General features: G+C 38.9%; 4 protein-coding genes across 14 annotated transcripts in view; 1 reads left to right on the top strand and 3 right to left on the bottom strand.

Moving 5' to 3' along the window:
* LOC135169410 (tachykinin-like peptides receptor 99D) overlaps positions 1-3,071 on the bottom strand; it is a 77,083-nt gene extending 74,012 nt beyond the window's left edge. The window contains exons 1-3 of the mRNA XM_064134390.1: positions 2,745-3,071; positions 2,467-2,610; positions 1,964-2,151 (exon numbers count right to left, since the gene is read on the bottom strand). The gene's annotated coding sequence lies outside the window, so the exon portion shown is untranslated. The remainder of the gene's footprint in view (positions 1-1,963; positions 2,152-2,466; positions 2,611-2,744) is intronic.
* Positions 3,072-3,302: 231 nt separating this feature from the next.
* On the bottom strand, positions 3,303-6,692 carry LOC135165956 (sphingosine-1-phosphate lyase). Its single transcript, XM_064127798.1, has 8 exons — positions 6,480-6,692; positions 5,526-5,894; positions 5,083-5,291; positions 4,713-4,949; positions 4,446-4,655; positions 3,995-4,233; positions 3,648-3,915; positions 3,303-3,509 (listed from the first exon to the last, which is right to left on the bottom strand). Exons 2-8 carry the CDS (start codon positions 5,866-5,868, stop codon positions 3,387-3,389), a joined length of 1,629 nt encoding a protein of 542 aa, XP_063983868.1. The 5' UTR covers positions 5,869-5,894; positions 6,480-6,692; the 3' UTR covers positions 3,303-3,386.
* Positions 6,693-7,933: 1,241 nt separating this feature from the next.
* On the top strand, positions 7,934-11,061 carry Ringer (ringmaker). Of its 6 annotated transcripts, none has more exons than XM_064127870.1 (4): positions 7,934-8,076; positions 9,199-9,527; positions 9,636-9,768; positions 9,846-11,061. In XM_064127870.1, the coding sequence occupies exons 2-4, from the start codon at positions 9,205-9,207 to the stop codon at positions 10,023-10,025; spliced, it is 636 nt and encodes a 211-aa protein (XP_063983940.1). In that variant the 5' UTR covers positions 7,934-8,076; positions 9,199-9,204; the 3' UTR covers positions 10,026-11,061. The 6 variants fall into 6 exon arrangements, with proteins under 6 accessions (XP_063983940.1, XP_063983930.1, XP_063983921.1 ...); XM_064127860.1 differs by having other exon boundaries at positions 8,039-8,133; positions 9,636-9,765; XM_064127851.1 differs by having other exon boundaries at positions 8,044-8,133.
* The window catches only part of LOC135165909 (protein TANC2), a 29,107-nt gene continuing 21,800 nt past the window's right edge, over positions 10,759-18,065 (bottom strand). For 4 of the 6 annotated variants that reach the window (XM_064127723.1, XM_064127731.1, XM_064127707.1 and 1 more), the window contains 7 exons: positions 16,880-17,000; positions 16,645-16,785; positions 16,251-16,466; positions 14,206-15,863; positions 13,916-14,122; positions 11,987-13,735; positions 10,759-11,910 (listed from right to left, as the gene is read on the bottom strand). In XM_064127723.1, the coding sequence (XP_063983793.1) occupies positions 11,605-11,910; positions 11,987-13,735; positions 13,916-14,122; positions 14,206-15,863; positions 16,251-16,466; positions 16,645-16,785; positions 16,880-17,000 (4,398 nt within the window). In that variant the 3' untranslated portion in view covers positions 10,759-11,604. The remainder of the gene's footprint in view (positions 11,911-11,986; positions 13,736-13,915; positions 14,123-14,205; positions 15,864-16,250; positions 16,467-16,644; positions 16,786-16,879; positions 17,001-18,065) is intronic. The other 2 variants (XM_064127715.1, XM_064127749.1) reach the window with 2 other exon arrangements.

Raw genomic sequence — 18,065 nt, 5'->3', positions numbered from 1 at the left:
CAATTACTTCTGCCCGGAAGAGATTTTTACAAATTAATCTCCGGAGTTGGATTCTAACAGAATGTTCGGTTTTCTATCATTAGGAGTAGGTTTCAATTGTATGTCAATTAATCTATTCAACGATGAACCTATCGAGAGCGAGGAGATGAATCAAAGCTATTTGTATCTGATATGAAAAAATTGGCATAAGTGGGTAATTGCTCTTGTATTGTCCATAATGAGAATAATAAATTGACTATATCCTATCGAGAGACTGTTTTGCTTATGATTTCCTTCGGGAATGTTGTATTATATGATCATACTGATCAACAATATCGAGGAATCCTGATTTTCAATTGTTGACAGACGCTTCGAATTAGACACTAAACGTTCTGGAGAAATTACATATCATTAAAATGACATTTTACTCAACAATTACGCAAAAAATTCGTCATTTTTAACGAGCATTTCAACTCATGAAAAAACAGAAATTGAAAAAATAGAGAGATATGAGGTCCCGCATGTTCAGGAGAATGGATTAACACCCACAAGGCATGACAAGTAGAAAATACATCAGTGTGTGTTACCTCTCAACTACGAATTCTCATACCCAAGAAAAAACATTGATCCATCCTCACCGAGATGAATATCTAGTCCCAGTGATGACCCAAACTCTGTAATTATTGGAGGACTAAAAATAAAAATAGGGCTACGAGCGCCCATTAGTTTCAAGTGAATCAACAGTGTCAAAAAGTCCTTATTGATTTGAATCTCCTGAAGGCAAATGACGCCACAAATGGCCGGGTAGTAAATCTACAGATGTACAGACTGTATTTGAAGATTAAAAATTTATCTTCCGATACGTTAATTATCAATAAAAAGCGAGATGAAAAAGGATGAACACCGCCGGATATATTCGCACCCCAGAATTTTTTTTCCTGAATGAATAAAACTAGAATGGGACTTCGGATATCTGAATGTTCTGAGCTGGCAGCTGTCCAGGAGGTGGGATTACACGTCAAATCGCCAGATACAAACAAGCCCCCTTCCTCACCGCAAACTGTTTACAAGTTGCACGCGCCACTTGCATAATTCATGCAAACCAGCTTCAAAATTTACGGTTTAAGCATCAACCCCATCAAAGCAGAATTCATTGATGTCGCTGATTCCCACAACTGCCGCAAGACACTTCTGTATTACTTTGAAAATGGATTTAAACGTAGAAATTAATTACTTCTCATTCACTGTAGGAAGTTCCGAATGAGCACCGAATGGTTGGAGATCAGAGCACTGAGAGGACTTTAATTGATTCAATTACGTGAATCTATTCTACGGAGGAAGATCCTCACTGGGAGAACGTACGTGACGATGGATAGATATGGCCCTACGGACTTGACACGCTCCGACCAATTTTTTTCTGTCTCAATATTGAGAGCACTCGCCGGTTATCGTGAATTGAAAAAATTCGATAGTTAATCAAAATTTTACCGACGTGAAATACGCGATTTCTCCAACTTGGCTTTTCCAACGGATTGGCATTTATAGACAGTTTTGAAATTAAATGAATAGCTTAGTGATACGTCGAGAATTGTTTTCTGTCGAATATTTATTTACGTGAGAGAAGGCTTTCTCTCTTTGAGTCTAATAAAGTCCTAATTAAAGCCATTATGTTGTTCTCAAGTGAAGAATAATTGTTTCTTTAATATTAATGAATGATCATCTTGTTACCTTATAATTTTTTTGTTTACGAAAGCCAGTTGAAATGGAGAGGATAAATCTTTAAGTCTCAGGTTATTAATTCGTTGAAATATTATCGTGTGATATCACATATCAACTATGTCCTCAAGTAATGGGTCCTTATTTTAGTTAATAGGATTTTGGGTAATTCCAGAATATTTTAATGAAGTTTGAGAGATAGGAATATCGCTTTTACGACTTTCAATACTGCAAAATTATTCTAGATGCCTTTGTTTTCATTACTCACCCTTTTTATCTCCTGAATCAGCTCTAAAAGTCCATGTCCCTCATCTAATAGCACTCATCACGCACAGCTTTGTCACCTCTTTTGTCATGTGCTTTAGTAATTATCAAATCATTGTTAATTTTCCGGGGTAGCCTTTGGTATTATCCAACACATGCACTGCTCGGCACGAAGCCCTTGACATGACTCCCCTACATCATTAATCAAAAGTAATGGAATTAACAGAAAAACTCTTATTAAGATCGTAAAGGCAACTTTTAAATCTACGAAACCTTTCTCATGTTCAATAATTCAAATAACGAATTAATATTCTACTTCTTTTATATTCATGATTATCCTTATTTTAAAGAATGAACTGGAATTGATTGATCCATCAATCGATTCTACTTCACGTTATTCCGTGAGGCTAAATCCATCAATATGGTTTATAATTCGGCATAGATAGCCATACATTCTATTACCTCGAAACGTGAGGTTGATTACAAATACAATTCAAAACAACATACCATCTCCACTACCTATTTTCCTGGATTTATTGGAAAATAAAATAGAGCTGCATGAGATGCTCACAACTCCAGTCGCCATTTTGCAAACACTAGGCAATATGTCCGCTAGTCCGCTTGCCGGTGCGTCGTGTTTGTAAACACCACCTGAAACTCAAATAAATGCCCTGCCGTTCAAGTACAAAAGCAGCAGATCATCTCACTGATGATAAAATATCCAAAGGACTTGGATAACCGCAAATAGGAAAAGTATTCAATTCACCAATTTGCTGTGCTCTTACCTTCGTTAAGGACCTGCTCGTGAGTCAAACCACTGAGTGCCAGTTTGGTGACAAAGGCACGGTCGCTCACTCCCTGTACCCCCCCTCTCAACACCGCGGTTCCCCGCATCCATCTTGTATTTTCTCGCGAAATAACGGAAAAGCATTCACTGACAAAAACACTAAATTACTTAGATGTATTCACGTATGCGATTAATGAAAGTCATTACTGAATTATTAAATTCCGGCTCTGTACGTCTGCCATGAGAGTTAAAATATGAAGGAAAAATCGGTGGACAATAGGATTGTGTCACTCTCATGACGAATTTCCTTGATGTTCAATTGCAGTCGGAATGCAACTACACGGTGAGGACTGTTTGAGGGGTTCCAAACCGATCTCATCAACAGTTCAAGTGCAAGGAGGGCAGCACCGGTGAGGGGGGGGGGGGTGAAGATCATGTACGTGTGTTACATAGTACCAAGAAGAGTCAAAGCAAGAGCAAGAGCAAAATTGTTCCGTGGATCAAAGGAATAATCAATTGTTCATTTTAAGGAGACACAAATAACTAATACAGGGAATTAAAAAAATGGAGAACATTTTTATTAGTATAAAAACAATACAGTGACTATAGTTATCAAAATTTACGATAGCATAAAACAGATTTAATTCATTTCTTCTTCGATTTCTTTGAGAGGAGTGAAGTACATAGAATCTATGAAGCACCGGGTCAAATCCTCCACCACAGCCCGATCGGCGATGGTCTGACTCATGCCATACATCGCGAACTACGATTAAACAAAAAAGAAACATTTAAGTTTTCAACATTTACATTTTTTCTGAAAATGATGCATTCTGAAGATGATTGGGTGAATATTGGGGGTTTCATACAGATGTAATTTTGTGAAAAAAAAACGTGCACATACCATTCCTTCGACGGGATCTTCAGGATGCTTCTTAATCTCTATGAGAATATCTCTGACATCCTGCAAAAATTCATCCGCAATACCGGACTGAGTGTGAACATGAGTAACGCAAAGGTGAATGGCACTGGGGAACTGAAGGACATTGAGATTCCATCCCTTGGTAATAAGGGCCTCAGATAGTCGATAAATGTGGAATTGATGGGAACCAAGGGCGATAACAGAGGTAGCTGGAGTACCAAGGATGAAGATACCATCAATTTTCCTCAGTCTGAAAATTAATTTAATTAAAAAATGATCAATGAATATCGAGGAGGGAGGCTAATTTGAGAGTTTCATTGATGACGTACTCGTTTTCTATGTATCGCGTAGTTTCAATAATTTTCTTCGTTGACTCCAAGTAGCCGTTGTATCCAAAGCTCATGAGTGAGGCCCAACAGGCAGCAATTATTCCACCAGTACGTGAACCATTGACAGTTGGTGAACCGTAAATACCGCCTGGCCAGTCTGTTGTTATAGTGAATTGATAGTGCCTGTATTCTGTATTTCTGTAGAGGATTACTGATGAGCCTTTCGGTGAATATCCATACTACAGACATAAAAATTATTTTTCAATTCAATAATGAAATGAAAATTGATTCACGTATTCTGGGTACACAGAGAAAACTCCAAAGTTCCACTTTTAGAACTGGCTCTTTGAATTTAATGTTTTTCTCATGTTTTTGCGAGTTCAAAGATGAGTTTAAGCCAAAAATAATTCAACTAGTTGATAAATAATCCCATAAATTGTTATTTAAGTACCTTATGAGTGTCGGCCGAGATACTAGTCACTCCTGGCAACTTGAAGTCAAACGTTGGTACACTGAAGCCAGCATCAGGCATAAAACAGAGCAGGAATCCACCCAGGCATGCATCAACATGCACTGGAATATTATACTTGACGCCGAGCTCTGAGATCGCCTCAATATTGTCAAAAGTACCATAAGGAAAATTCGGCGTCGATCCAACAAGCTAAAAAAATATATTATTAGATGCCTGTAAACACCATATTTTTCAAGACTGTATTACCATAATTGTATTCTTATTTATAGCCCTCTCCATGTCATTGATCTTGACAGTGAAGCTGTTCGGATTTATCGGCACTGTTCGCACTCTGATTTTTAAATATTGAGCGGCTTTGTCAAAAGCAGAGTGAGCAGTTGATGGAACTACCATTTCTGGCCTTGTGATTCCCTTAACTGCTTTTGCATAATCCCTGTAAGCCTTACAAGCTAATAGAATAGATTCTGTCCCTCCAGTTGTCATCTGAAATGAAGAAGTGTACCAATTATCAACAAAAATCTCAAAAAATCAAGTGAGTGATTATGGTAAAGTTAATTTGAAACAATATGTCCACTACTTATTTTCCAGTTTTCATTGGTAAATAAAATAAACTCACAGTTCCACAAGATGCTTCATCTCCATGAAATAGTCGACATGAAATTCTTACAACTTCGGCCTCCATCTTACAAACACCGGGAAATATGTCTGGGTGTAGCGGATTCGTGTAAGAAGCAATTCCATAAACATCAGACATTAATTTAATAAGTTTTTCGTCGTGTCTGTAAACAGCGCCTGACACTCTACCATGTTGCCAGTCAAATTCACCTGAAAGATGAGAAATTTTCGCATTATCAGCTGTAAATTACAAAGATTATCTTTAAAGATATCCAAGCATGCTACTTTATTTGCTAGCAAAGAAATAATAGATAAATACTCTTTCCATTTTTTAAAAATTTCATTTGAGAATATATGGAAAATTCAGGTGAAATGGGACTCCAATAGAAGCTTTAACATTAAGAATCTTGAATAACCATATATATATGAAATATATTGAATTACCCAGTTTGATGAGCCTCTTAACTGCGTCAAGGATTTCTTCGTGAGTTAAACCATTGAGTGGCAGTTTGGTGACAAAGTCAATATCCTTCACTCTCTTCAAGGACTCCCTCTCAAATGTGCACTTCATCCCATCCAATTCGTTTTTTATTTTATCACGAACTAGCGGAAGCCGTCTGAGTAATTGAAATATCTTTTTTTTTCCTCGCTCTACGACACTCTCGTCTTGATCCAAAAAGTTCCATAGCCAGACCGCACTCAAGACTGAGCCCGTTGTTATTGCAACAATCTTCCAGGGCTCCTTATCTTTGAATGTCTCGTTGACAAATCCTTTCACCGTATCCATCACCGCTTAATACGTATTTTTCGGTGCTATTGAAAATAATTATTTAAGAGTCATTTTTGTCCGAAGAAATAACGAGAAGAACTAAAGACTAAATTGCACTATTTTCGAAAGATCGTTGATATTTCGGTGTAAAATGGCAAACTTCCAAGATCATTCTATACTCACTGAAAAAATGGCCTGAATTGTGAAAGACGTTAACGATAGAATACGTTACCCAACAATACAATGATAAGCAGTCAATGCTTATCTCATTGTTATCACTCAACAATAGATAATAAAAATTAGTTGATAGGGTAAACAGCACTGAGTTTAATAATGAAACATAATTAATACCAATTTGAAGTTACGTTAATTACTGAAGATCATTGAAAAATATGACATTATGAGTATCGACTATGATGAATTGAGGAATTCTTATCTCTTGTAAATTATTAACTAACTTTTCCTACCATATAAATGGCATAGATTAAATTAATATAAATTTTAACTTTTCTCAGACAATATTTCATCTCAAATTCACTATTATCAATAGAAGTGTGCAGCTTGTACGATATGTATAAATATTTCCTAAATTTTATTGGAAAGAATGATAAGATAAACATTCCACTCACCTGTCAATGCCAAAAAATCTCCCTTGTTTTGCAGCTCGCATATAATATATAAGCTTGCGATTCCGTTAATGTGAGTGTTCGCAAAATAAAGAAGAATTTCACAACTATGTTCAAGTTAAAATAAACGATAACAGGTGTTCTCGCAGAGCTTCATAGTTGGCATGCGAATACGGCTGATTATACGTATTCGCGATGACCTAGAAATCTACAGCTGGTGCACATGATAGAGACGGGAGGGGTTCAGGGATCTGACAGCTAGTGACGCCCGTACTATGTGCGGAGAACGGCGGTAACACAGTTTAAATTCTCCCCGGGAATTCAATTTTAACACAACTAATCAATAACGTCAGAAATACGTGACGCCAATTGGTCGTGGACATTGATATTGAGGCGATTATGATCATGGTTCTACATTATATATCATTCCACTTAATTATTTCAGTTTAGTCATAATATTCAATTTGTGCTTTTCGTCATTTGAAACCCTTTATTTACTTTCCTGTAAGTTTTTTTTTATTAGAGTTCGAAAATCGATTTTTAAGCATTTCGTGCTATCAGAGCAACCACCTGTCTCGTGACGCTCAACAAAAGACAACTGTTTTGCATGTCGTGAGCAACAAGTGCAGAAATACCAGTTATATGATATTTGTAGGAGGGTGGATTTCCTGTTTTCAGCCCTATCCTAAATGACTAACTCATATAAACTGTGACCCCAGTATACATGCAAAAATAATGTGGCGCATTCCGTCAATTATAGACGATGGGATCAACTTCCTGGAGATGATTGTGTCAAGTACAGGAGTGATTCGATAATTGAATTTTTTATACCAATTCCCAAATCAATGGCCACACTGTGACTTCCGCAAATTTTGCAGAATATTTATCTCCGCAAGATCAACAAGAAATATGTGAATTGGAAGAAATAGAAAATTCTCCACCGAAATTACTCGATTTTGAAAAAGTCAATATCAAGTTTTCCACGGTCTTCCCTTTCACTACATCAATGATTCACCCACCGTCATTAACTCAATGTTGTTAAATCGATACTCATAATCCCCCTGGGTTAAATAGAAGCGATGCCGACATAGAGACTGATGTATAAATTATATTGCTTTCTGGGATAATGTTAAATGGTTTATTAATAGCAAATGACGGAATACTCATCAACTTTCTTCACGCCCTTGACTAGGCAGTAGATAGCGCATGTCTTTTACCTTCAACCATGCAGCGAAATGCAACCTTCAACAGTTACTTAATATGCTATATCAAATGGACTATGGACAAACAATATTTCGAGAAGCATTGATTAACTCTTTATAAACATTTTCAATGTCGGCCTGACAAAAAATTGATAAAACACAAACGACTAATGCACGATTAACGACCGATTTCAAATGAGAAAATTCTATTTTGTTTCCCATTAAATAAATAGCACGCATTGCTTTAAAAGTATAATAAATTAACTATTAATCGACTATTTAGGGAGAAGTTGAACGTGGGTAGTGGGGATGGAACAACCAGAGGGAAGCCGCATTCGTTCAACACCTCAATTCAGTAGTCAAGTCTGTTCTGTCCAGGCGCAGTCGCCAATATCTAGGTAAACTTCGTTCAGCTAAATTCACTATTTTCTCAAGCCCCAATGAACAATCAAATGGTAATCCGCTGACATAAATCCAACGCATGTTGTGCACATATAAGTGGATTAATATATTGATAAATCAACGGATATCCCGATAAATCAATCAAGTGATTTGAGAACCGTGTTTTTCACCGCGCTGTGTATCACCGCGTCATCACCTGTTCCAGTGTGTTATGCAATCGTGACATCATCTGAATAATTCATTATTGTATTGTTGACACTTGACAGGTTGAAAAACAACAAACGAAGAAGATTCTTTGTGAGGCGTAAATTGCAAGGGAGGATATTTTATCCGAAATTCGTTGAGCTTTTTGAGTACTTAGACAATCAACTTAACCATCCCTTTTACTTAATTATTTTGTTCATTATCTTTTTACTTATTAAAGAAAAAAAATCAGGCATTTGTGGGGGGAATTGTTCTTTACATTTTGGGGTCGATGAATTGTTAAACAATCTCTGTAAACACCTATATGAGCTCTTTATCTGATGATACCTTCACCCCGGGGCGAGTATTTTCTAAATGTGCCTCCCCTTCAGCTGAGTACAGACAAAACAAACATTCCATAAATAAATAATAGAGTGAAATGGAGTACATAATGACAGGCCTAGGGGTGGTTTTCGACAATACAGGTTGTGAGGTCCTCCCACTTTTCTTCTCGCTATTGCGTATCGCGCAATGAGGATCAATATAACACATGCGCTCTCCGCATGCCCAGATTTTTATTCGTTCCCACAAACTCCAGAGTATCTAGACACTACAGCTGTTGTCATATATACAAATCGGTTATCAACAGATACGAGTTGTGAGTCCGATAGAAACAGTGGTCGCCGCATACTTTTTGTTTGAAATCAAAAATCAATTTTCGGTGAATTAGAAAATCATTTACTTGCATGCCAAGGTTTTGGAAGTAATTAACCTGTGTTAATAGAGTCAACGAATAACTCACGTAAATCATCTATTTATAGATATGAAATAATCGCGGCCTTCGTAGCCCAGTGAGAGCGTTAAATCATTTTCTATTTCCGGTTTGCGTGCGTTTGAAGATTTAACGACTTTTTTTTTCTGTCTCAATTTTACAGATTATCATGGAAAACGAAAAGCCGGCAAATGGTACCAACAATTCCGTGGAGAATATGAGTAATGAGATTGCAAATGTGAAAATTGAAAATGGAACGGAGAAGTCGGCGCCCGGAAGCCCGTCCCCTGCATCAGCAACAGGAACGACGGCGACAGGGAGTAGTTTATCGATAGGAGCCAATTTCAAAGCTTTTTCCAAGTTTGGAGATACTAAAAGCGATGGTAAACATATTACCTTGAGCCAGAGCGATAAATGGATGAAGCAGGCGAAAGTCATTGACGGAAAGAAAATCACTACTACTGACACAGGAATTTATTTTAAGAAACAAAAGTGAGTGACAAAGAAAAAAACATTCATGAAATTTTGAAGTAGTTGATGTAGAAATATTGAACTTAACAATTGCACAGATTCATTTTGTTAATTACAAATTACTTTTAGATCAATGAAGTTGAGTATGGAGCAGTACAAAGCATTTTTAGAAGAATTAGCAAAGGCGAAAAAAATTGAACTCACGGATATTAAGAGTAAAATGGCACATTGTGGACCACCTGGAATCACAGCTTCAACGGTTGTTAGTACTTGAATTCGTTGTTCGTTGATTTTAAAAATGAGAAAGAATTTTTATTTCTTGTTTCATTGAAATTGCAGAGTCCTAAAGCAGCCTCAGCAGTTGACAGACTGACGGATGTCACTAAGTACACGGGCTCTCACAAACAGCGTTTCGACGAAACAGGAAAGGGCAAAGGAATCGCCGGAAGAAAGGATATACCCGATGCCTCTGGTTACGTACAGGGCTATCAAAATAAAGATACGTACAAAGGGCAATAGTTTGGCCCGGGGAATCCCACCGATTTCCTTCAATGATGAAAATTCCAGATTATTAAAAATTAATTTTCCATTCGTCGGAACAATAAGTTGAACTGATGAGTTCTCTTCAAAGGTTATCGTGTTGGACACGATACACAAATTACGCGGCGAAGACAGTTTATGGCAATGAGCCAATTAAAGCCATCCACCCACTGAGATATTTATATTTGAATCGAATGAGAATTATTCGAATGAAATCCTCACTTTGGAATATCAAAGTTAAATTTAAAAATCGTTGTTAATTTTTCCTATTATTTTTATCTACTTTGATTATTTCAAATTGAATGCCTCTGATGTTCGACAAATGAAAAATAGCTTAAGGCTATCCAGATAACTTTTACGAGTTGGTACACATCACGGTACAGTGTTGAGCTACAGTAGAAAAGTATTTCACAAGTACATTATCCATAGTACTTGGATAATCTCAACTGAAAACATTGTGATAAATATTATAGAGGTAGATGAGAGAGGTTCAGAAGAACAACGTTTTGTACATTATTTCAAAATTTTGCATTCTCCTGGCATAAAACAGCCGGCATCAAAGATATTACCGGAATAACTGAATTAATTTGAATACTCAACAAAGGTTTCTCTAGATTTGAATAAATTAATCCACTGGGTGTACAATTGAATTTTATTAATCATGAGCATTGGCTATTCTACCTGAGATGCAACCAATAATTCTCATCCGCGATTCCCAACAGTGTCTTGAAATTCTTTTCCGTGATCATTCCCCTTAGTCTTCATGAAACATGAGGTAACCACATTCGTCACGTGTAATTAGGCATAAGTATCATTAACTCTGCGGGCATAGAGTAAACCTTTTCCGTGATACACCTCCGTGTAGAGTGTTTATCAATCACACTTGTTGAAAAAGAAAAAAAAATCAAAAGAATTAATTGAATAAATATATGGCACAAGGTTAGATGAGAAAAATAGATTAGTTTTATGATTGTTTTCTTTATTCTCAATAAAAACGTTCTTCATTAAAAGGTAATGTGACACAATATAATTTCTTTTTCTCTTGTGAATTTATTACATTTGAATAATAATCTACAATTGATACTGATAATTGTTGCATCTTAAGCATCGAATATTCACCATTCCATTAAATATCTAGGACTCTTAAAATTCGAAACAAATACTGAAAAATGAAACGATAAAATATCTCACTTTCTCCGATTACCGCGGTTTGAAAAGAAAAAACCAATCAAAACAGAATCAGTTGTGTTGTGCGTATGATACACGATACGTATAAATCATCATCAATAATCTGCGTTCGATTTATAATCGAATGAGCGAATTGAGAGCAATAAAAAAACGTAATTCATAATTTAATTCAATTAAAATATCTTAAGAACAATTTCTCAATTTTTTTTGCAAAGCTTTGGAATAGATTGGAAGCTTCAATAATTAACAAAGTAGAGAATCATCAATAATAAATAGGTTTCAACGATATCCGCACATGCGCGTTCTCCCTCCTTCAATCGTAAATATCGATCGAAAAGCTGTCGAACGAGGCCATATGCAGAGAGGAATTCTAAAGCTCGGTCAGCGTATCCACAGATGCCCTGAATCTCCTGGAAGTCACGTCAACGACTGTTTTGCTGCATCCAATTCCGGTCCCCTCTATTCTCGACACTATCTCATCTTTCAGGGCACACAAAACACGTCGGTCTTGTCGATTGTTAACTGGTGCTATTTGTAGAGCCTCTTGAACATCAATTAGAGCGTCTTCATAATGTCCCAAATCGACCCTAGCCTTCGCACGAGCATAAAAAGCTTCATAGGATGATGGACGGATATTTAAAGCTTCATCTGCCAGCTCCACAGCTTCTTCAAACTCCTACAATGAAAAAGAAATGTAAAAATAATTTCCTGAAAAAAGAAAATAGAAAATAACTTGAACTTGAAATATTTACATTCATTTTACGTTTACACCTGCTGAGATTGAGCAAAAAATTTAACTTCAATTGTGTAAACGTTGGCAGATGAAGGATCATGTTGCTCTCTTCCTGGCTCTGTGCATCGTGAACCTGCTCAGGTGCTCCAGGAAACTTTCTCAATGCATAGGCATACCTGTGAGAAGCTTCCTTGAGTCTTTCCTTCCTGTAAAGCACATTGCCATCCTCCAGCAATTTATTCAATAGTATCAACAGTACATCAGGCTTTCCTTGGGCCATGGCCCAGGTTGCAGGCCCCAACTTAGCACCCCTCCTCAAAAAGCATTGCACCACCGGTACATTTCTACATCCGATAGCTCTATCCAATGGCCTCATCCCATTCAAATCCACATGTTCAATAGCAGCACCTCGCTCCAACAATAATTGCACCAATTTCGGATTACCCTGAAAAGCAGCAAGATCCAGAGGTGTCCTGCCAGTCTTGTCATTAGCTCCAATATCAGCACCATGATCCAAAAGACATTGGACAGCAGAAATTCTTCCCCTGACACATGCCCACCCTAATGCAGTCAGTCCCTCTTTATCGACGCCCTCAAGTACAGCTCCCTTCTCCAAGAATAGATCAATTAAATTGGTATGACCCTCTGAGGCCGCCATCATAAGCGCCGTTCTCCCCATATTGTCCTTTTGCTCCAGCAGCAGCCCTGGTACATCGCCGTCAACAGAACCCCTTGAGCTAGATGAATCGAACTGAAGAAGACGCTCTGCCGTTCCCCAGTGGCCCTCTCTAGCTGCTAGCATCAATGGAGACAGGTCTTTGGAATTAACAGCTGTTGGATTCGCCCCTCTAGTCAACAAAGCTGATACCGTAGCTGTCGATCCATGAGCCGAGGCTATTGTCAGTGCAGTTTCACCAATTAATGTGTCAGACACGTCGATATTCACTTTGGCCATGTCCAACAGATATTCAACGACTGATTCATGGCCTTGGGAGGCAGCAGCAACGACTGCTTGTTGAGCTGCTTCCTCCCGAGGGATCTCAGACACTGTTTCTGAATGGATGTCACTTTCGGATGTAGGAATGGACCAGTCACAAGCCAAGAGATAGCCAACCACTGGAAAGCGTCCATGACGAGCTGCGTGGACCAGTGGACACTGGCCAGCGATATCAGCGTGACCCAGGGAGGCTCCAGCACCAGCCAGAAGTCGAACAACGTCGCAGTGGCCTCGTGACGAGGCGAGAGACAGGGCCGTACAACCCTGGGAGTTTGTCAGCTCGACGTCAGCACCAAATTCGAGAAGAAGAGATACCATTTCTACCGAGCCCTCGTGTGCGTACATACAGAGAACTGGAGCATTACCCAGGTATTCGGTTCTATGATTTGGGGAGGCTCCTGCCAGCAGGAGTAATCTCGATACTTTGACATTGGGACTATAGATGTTGCGGAGTGTAGAGAGAGCTGATGAGACGCACTCCGTCGACGAAGTCATCCACCAGGCTTGAAGGTCTCGTGATGGGAAAGAGGGTGTTACACCTCGATAAAAATGAGCTTTTAGAACGTGATGGCCCAGTTCCAGAACTTTGTCACCAGACAGGGGACTTTCGAGGCGAGCGAGGCGAAAAGCTATTGCTGTGTGTCCCAGGCGAAGGTCGCAAAGAAATTTTGGAGATTCATTTTCATCGCGACGAATTAACCACTCTCTAAAGGAGGGGTGAAAGAACATGTAGGTGTCGTCCAGACGTTTCACAAGAAAACCAGAGAGCATCTGAAAATGTTTTTAATGTTATTAATTTTATGAATTATTGTCTTTCTCGGTGACTTCAGGAAAATTATGTTTGCAGGCGACCATTACTTACGCATCCTCAAATATTGTGGCAATGAAATAATTTGATTATTTTCTACTGATTTGTTTATACTCGATGTTGATTTTGCTTCTGAAAATTACCTTGAATCTCTGTAAGAATTCCTCCCATGAAACGAACTGCTCCGTGTACAATGAATTAACCGAGTAGAAAATTTCTGGAAGTGTGAGTGGATAAAGGGCAGCTAAGCAGACACCAAGAAGAGGCTGGACCTTTTCGAATGACGTGGCAGTGGGAAATCGAAGATTAAAATGTAGTTGGAATATCTGCGCTAATGATACTGGCAAAACCTGCAACGTAATCACGAAACACTTGGTCATTGTGGTAATATTCATTAAGTAATCTGCCAACGATAATAATCCAGATAATTCACCTTATAAGATGCAGATTTAGCTACGAGATGTCCACTCTCAATGAGATCAAGCGTGAGTTTGGCAAAAAGGAAGCTGCCTCCAGCAAGGGACAGCAGATGAGTGGCGAACCTGTTTTGGTTAACTCCACAGGAGGACTCCTTTCCGTTAACACTAGCCGTCACATTAGCCTGAATAACAGTGCTCTGCACCATTCTATGACTAATATATTCAGACAAATCTCTACCAATGCAAACACCACCGGTGCCACTAGCACTTTTATCCAAGCAAATTCTAGTGTATGGAAATGCCTTAGCACATTCCCTAAGTTCGCTTCTCACGGTGCAAATAATTTTCATCCAACTGGGGAAATTAGGTGCATGTCTAGTAAGAAAGGAGGCAATGGTGTCACCCCTGTCAGGCCTGTGATACTCAGCATCACAAATAGCATCAATTAGTATCACCATATTGACTTGAGGAAGTCGTCCAGCCTTCCTAAGAGTCAACATTGGCTCCAGAACGCCTCTGGACAGGGCAAGATCGGGATCCACTGTGCACTCTCTGTGTGACAATGAGCCTTGCAAATGTGGCTCCGACAACAAATACTCCCTGTAGGCAATCAACTGCGGAGCTTGACACAGTTGGGCTGCTATTGAATGAATTAAATCAGGCACTAAACAAGTGTTATTGTTGTCGGCCTGGCAAAAGTGATAAGCAACAACGTGTGACGCTGTTTCCCTGATTTTCTCATTTGTTTTTTTCATATTGATTTCAAAGGTTGATTGCAGCGGTCGCTGGCTCTGTTCGGCCTCATCTTCATCGCATTCAGCAATTTCAGCCCTCAGTGATTGCTCTCTTCTCCTCCCAAAGCAACTGTGCTCCACTAATTGAAGAATAAGTGATGTTTTGCCGGTTCCTGGAGCCCCTGAAATGAGGATTCCAGGGCTCGAACCCTTGATGACCTTTTCAATCTCTTGAAGAAGCCAAAAACGCCCTGTGAATAAGGGATTTTGTTCAACTGATGGGACTTCGAAGAACAGTGGCTTGAGGGTGAGCTGGGCTACGGGATGAGAAAGAAATCTCATTTTTGTTTCTAGTGGCTTGACTGACCCTCGACCGGATTTTCTCGCACAAGACCGTCGATTCTTCAGGCCAGAATCGTCCTCAGGGTTTGCTGAGTGTTTTCGCGGGGTTAGTGGACTGCAACTGCCATTCGAGAGGCCTGAAACCGATACTGACATCGACATTGACATAGAAGTTGAAGCGGATATCGAGGTGGATATGGAGGCAAGACTTCCCGCGGAGTCACAATCTTTGATTTTTGTTTTTTGTTTTGATTTTCCTTTGGGCTTTATCGGAGTACGCAGTGCTCCTGCTACTTCGGCTTCACTGGATGTGCCAGTTAATGTGGAAACTGGACTCGTATTTGTGGAAGCCAGGGTCTGCTGATCATAGCTTGTTAAACTGCTCAAGGATGTCTCATGGCACCTCATGACATCTGATTGTTGGGGTTGGGATGATGAGGGAGGTCGATTTGAACAAGGCAGGGCTGTATTGTCAACTCCGGACGAGGTGCGAAGATGTCCCGAGCCCAGGAGAAGTCCCAGACGCATATAGAGATCGGATTGCGAGGATTTTCGATTCTTCGAGGACAGAGGCTTTACACTACCTCCTTCGTCATCTGTGAAAGTTGAGAGATCGTTAGGTTTCGAAAGTATTGAATGGAGGGAAAAGATGGGATAAATCTTGAGTCATTAGAGTTGTGATGGTAATCAAGGCGAGGGGAACTCTTCACGATGCAATACATCATTCAAAACTGTAAAAGTATCTGATCATGCTGGTGAAAAAGTGTGCCTTCATTTTATTGAATTCAATTGGTGAAAATTGCTCAAATAAAGTACGTAAAGAGGTGGGATTTTTTGTTGCAAATTAACTGACCCCTTTCAGGTCTCTTTTTCATGTTTTCCTCTTCAATTTATTTTAGCATAATTCAACAATTAATTGTGAATATCCAATGCTGAAAACCAAAAAAAAACAAACAACACGCTGTGAGTAAAAATCAGCCTGCCTGTTGCTCTGTTGAACTGCTCAAGGCCCAAAATTTTGTTCTTTCTTGGCGCATTGACGAGTCTGTTGTTATTATCAGCTTTCGATCGCGGGGGATCAATGAGCTGATTCAGTCCATCACTGGCAGTTCCTTGACTTGTACTCCACAGGGATTTGATTTTCCCTAGTACAACACCAGGCCAACGAGTTGTACCTTCCCATGAGGATGTCATCCAGGCTAATGGTCGTTTATTTAATTATATATTTCATAGTTTATTTTAAAATAAGGTCAATAATATGAGGAGATCCTATCGACATATCTTCGAAAGCCTGACTAGTTTCAGATATCTCCCTAGATTGATCTAGCCAAATAAATTTCAAGGCATTTAAAAAATGAACGAAGATAATATATCTACCTGATAGAGCTGATGGATTATCATTTCCTTGTTCCGGTGTAGGCCCCCCACCCCTTCTCGATCTCTGAGGTGTGAATGGACTCTTCAGATTCTTGGGACTCAAGAAGAATCGCCTCCGTTGATTGGGGGGCGTTGGGCAGCCTGAGAAAATTATATGAAATAATTGATAGTGCTTTACTATTGCATTATTATATAACGAACAAAATCAAGGCTAAAGAGGGGAGAAAAAACTCACTTTGAGCCATAACTTGTGTCTTATGACGAGACTGAGAACCAATTAACTCCGGAAGAACCGGCGGCTTGCCCTTTGGTCCCTTTGCCATCATTGATGAAAATGTGACGTTCTCCGGTCCCTGCTAATAAGAGATATAAAGACTTTGTATCTCACAAGTGCTACGTGACGACGCTACATGGAGTAGGGATTAAATGCCTTTCTTCTGTGATCATTTTATTTGTTTCTTTATTCTTTTCTCTCCCCAAGAGGTCCCAAACTGTATATCGACAGCATGAAAAGGATTTCGAGATTGAATGCATGAGCTTTATATATCTTTGACAATCACATTTATCATTTTGTTCCAGTTGGATGGAATAAATGGTACATCGGTGAACAATTGAAATTAAATAATCAAAAAGAAATATATATATAATCGGTTAAGGTTCACTGAATGGAAAAACATTAATTTGTCTTGAAATTAGATTAACTTATTTGTTTTTCATAGAATAGGAAGCTTTAGAAATTTTAATCCTATGTCCGTCGTAACATATGGATAACTGAACAGCAAAAATTCTGGAGAACTATTGCCTAGACAGCTCATGATAATTAACGGAAAACCCGTCATTATCGATACAAATTTTTGGCCCTCTACGTCACAGGTAACGTTCATTGGTCTTTTGTGAAAAGAGTAGAGAGTTGTCGTCCTCCATTGGTCAAGGCGAACCTCAACATTGAGTTAGGTCGGTTCGGGTAATTCTCTGATTGGTCCATTCAACTGGCTGTGTCACATCATTATCCATTTGAAAGTGTTTAAAAATGAACCACCTCGACCGTATGCAAACGACAAATAAATTGCTCGTCTCTTAAACTTGAGATTAGAAAAGTGAAAAAGATCTTTGCAAGTTCCCTATTTTTTTACATAAACAACTAGCAGAACATTGAACCAGCCAACATATGTCTCTCTCTCCCACCAACAAAATCTAAAAGTCCTCAAATACTGAATGAACCCACCCACGCACACATTCGCCTCTTATGTGCGATCTTTGTCACACAGCAGTGGGTGGATGTCTGACCACACCGTACCCAGTGATTTAAGAAAAAACCCGTAGGCAGTGAGAAATATTTAGCATGTGTGCGTCATCGATTACTTAAATATTCATTCACTTCATGTTCTTCACCAAAAATGTAACTTGTTATTCGTGAGGCT

The sequence above is a fragment of the Diachasmimorpha longicaudata genome, chromosome 1 (assembly GCF_034640455.1).
Source record: "Diachasmimorpha longicaudata isolate KC_UGA_2023 chromosome 1, iyDiaLong2, whole genome shotgun sequence".
NCBI lineage: Eukaryota > Metazoa > Arthropoda > Insecta > Hymenoptera > Braconidae > Diachasmimorpha > Diachasmimorpha longicaudata.
This window is presented reverse-complemented; position numbering and strand designations above follow the sequence as displayed.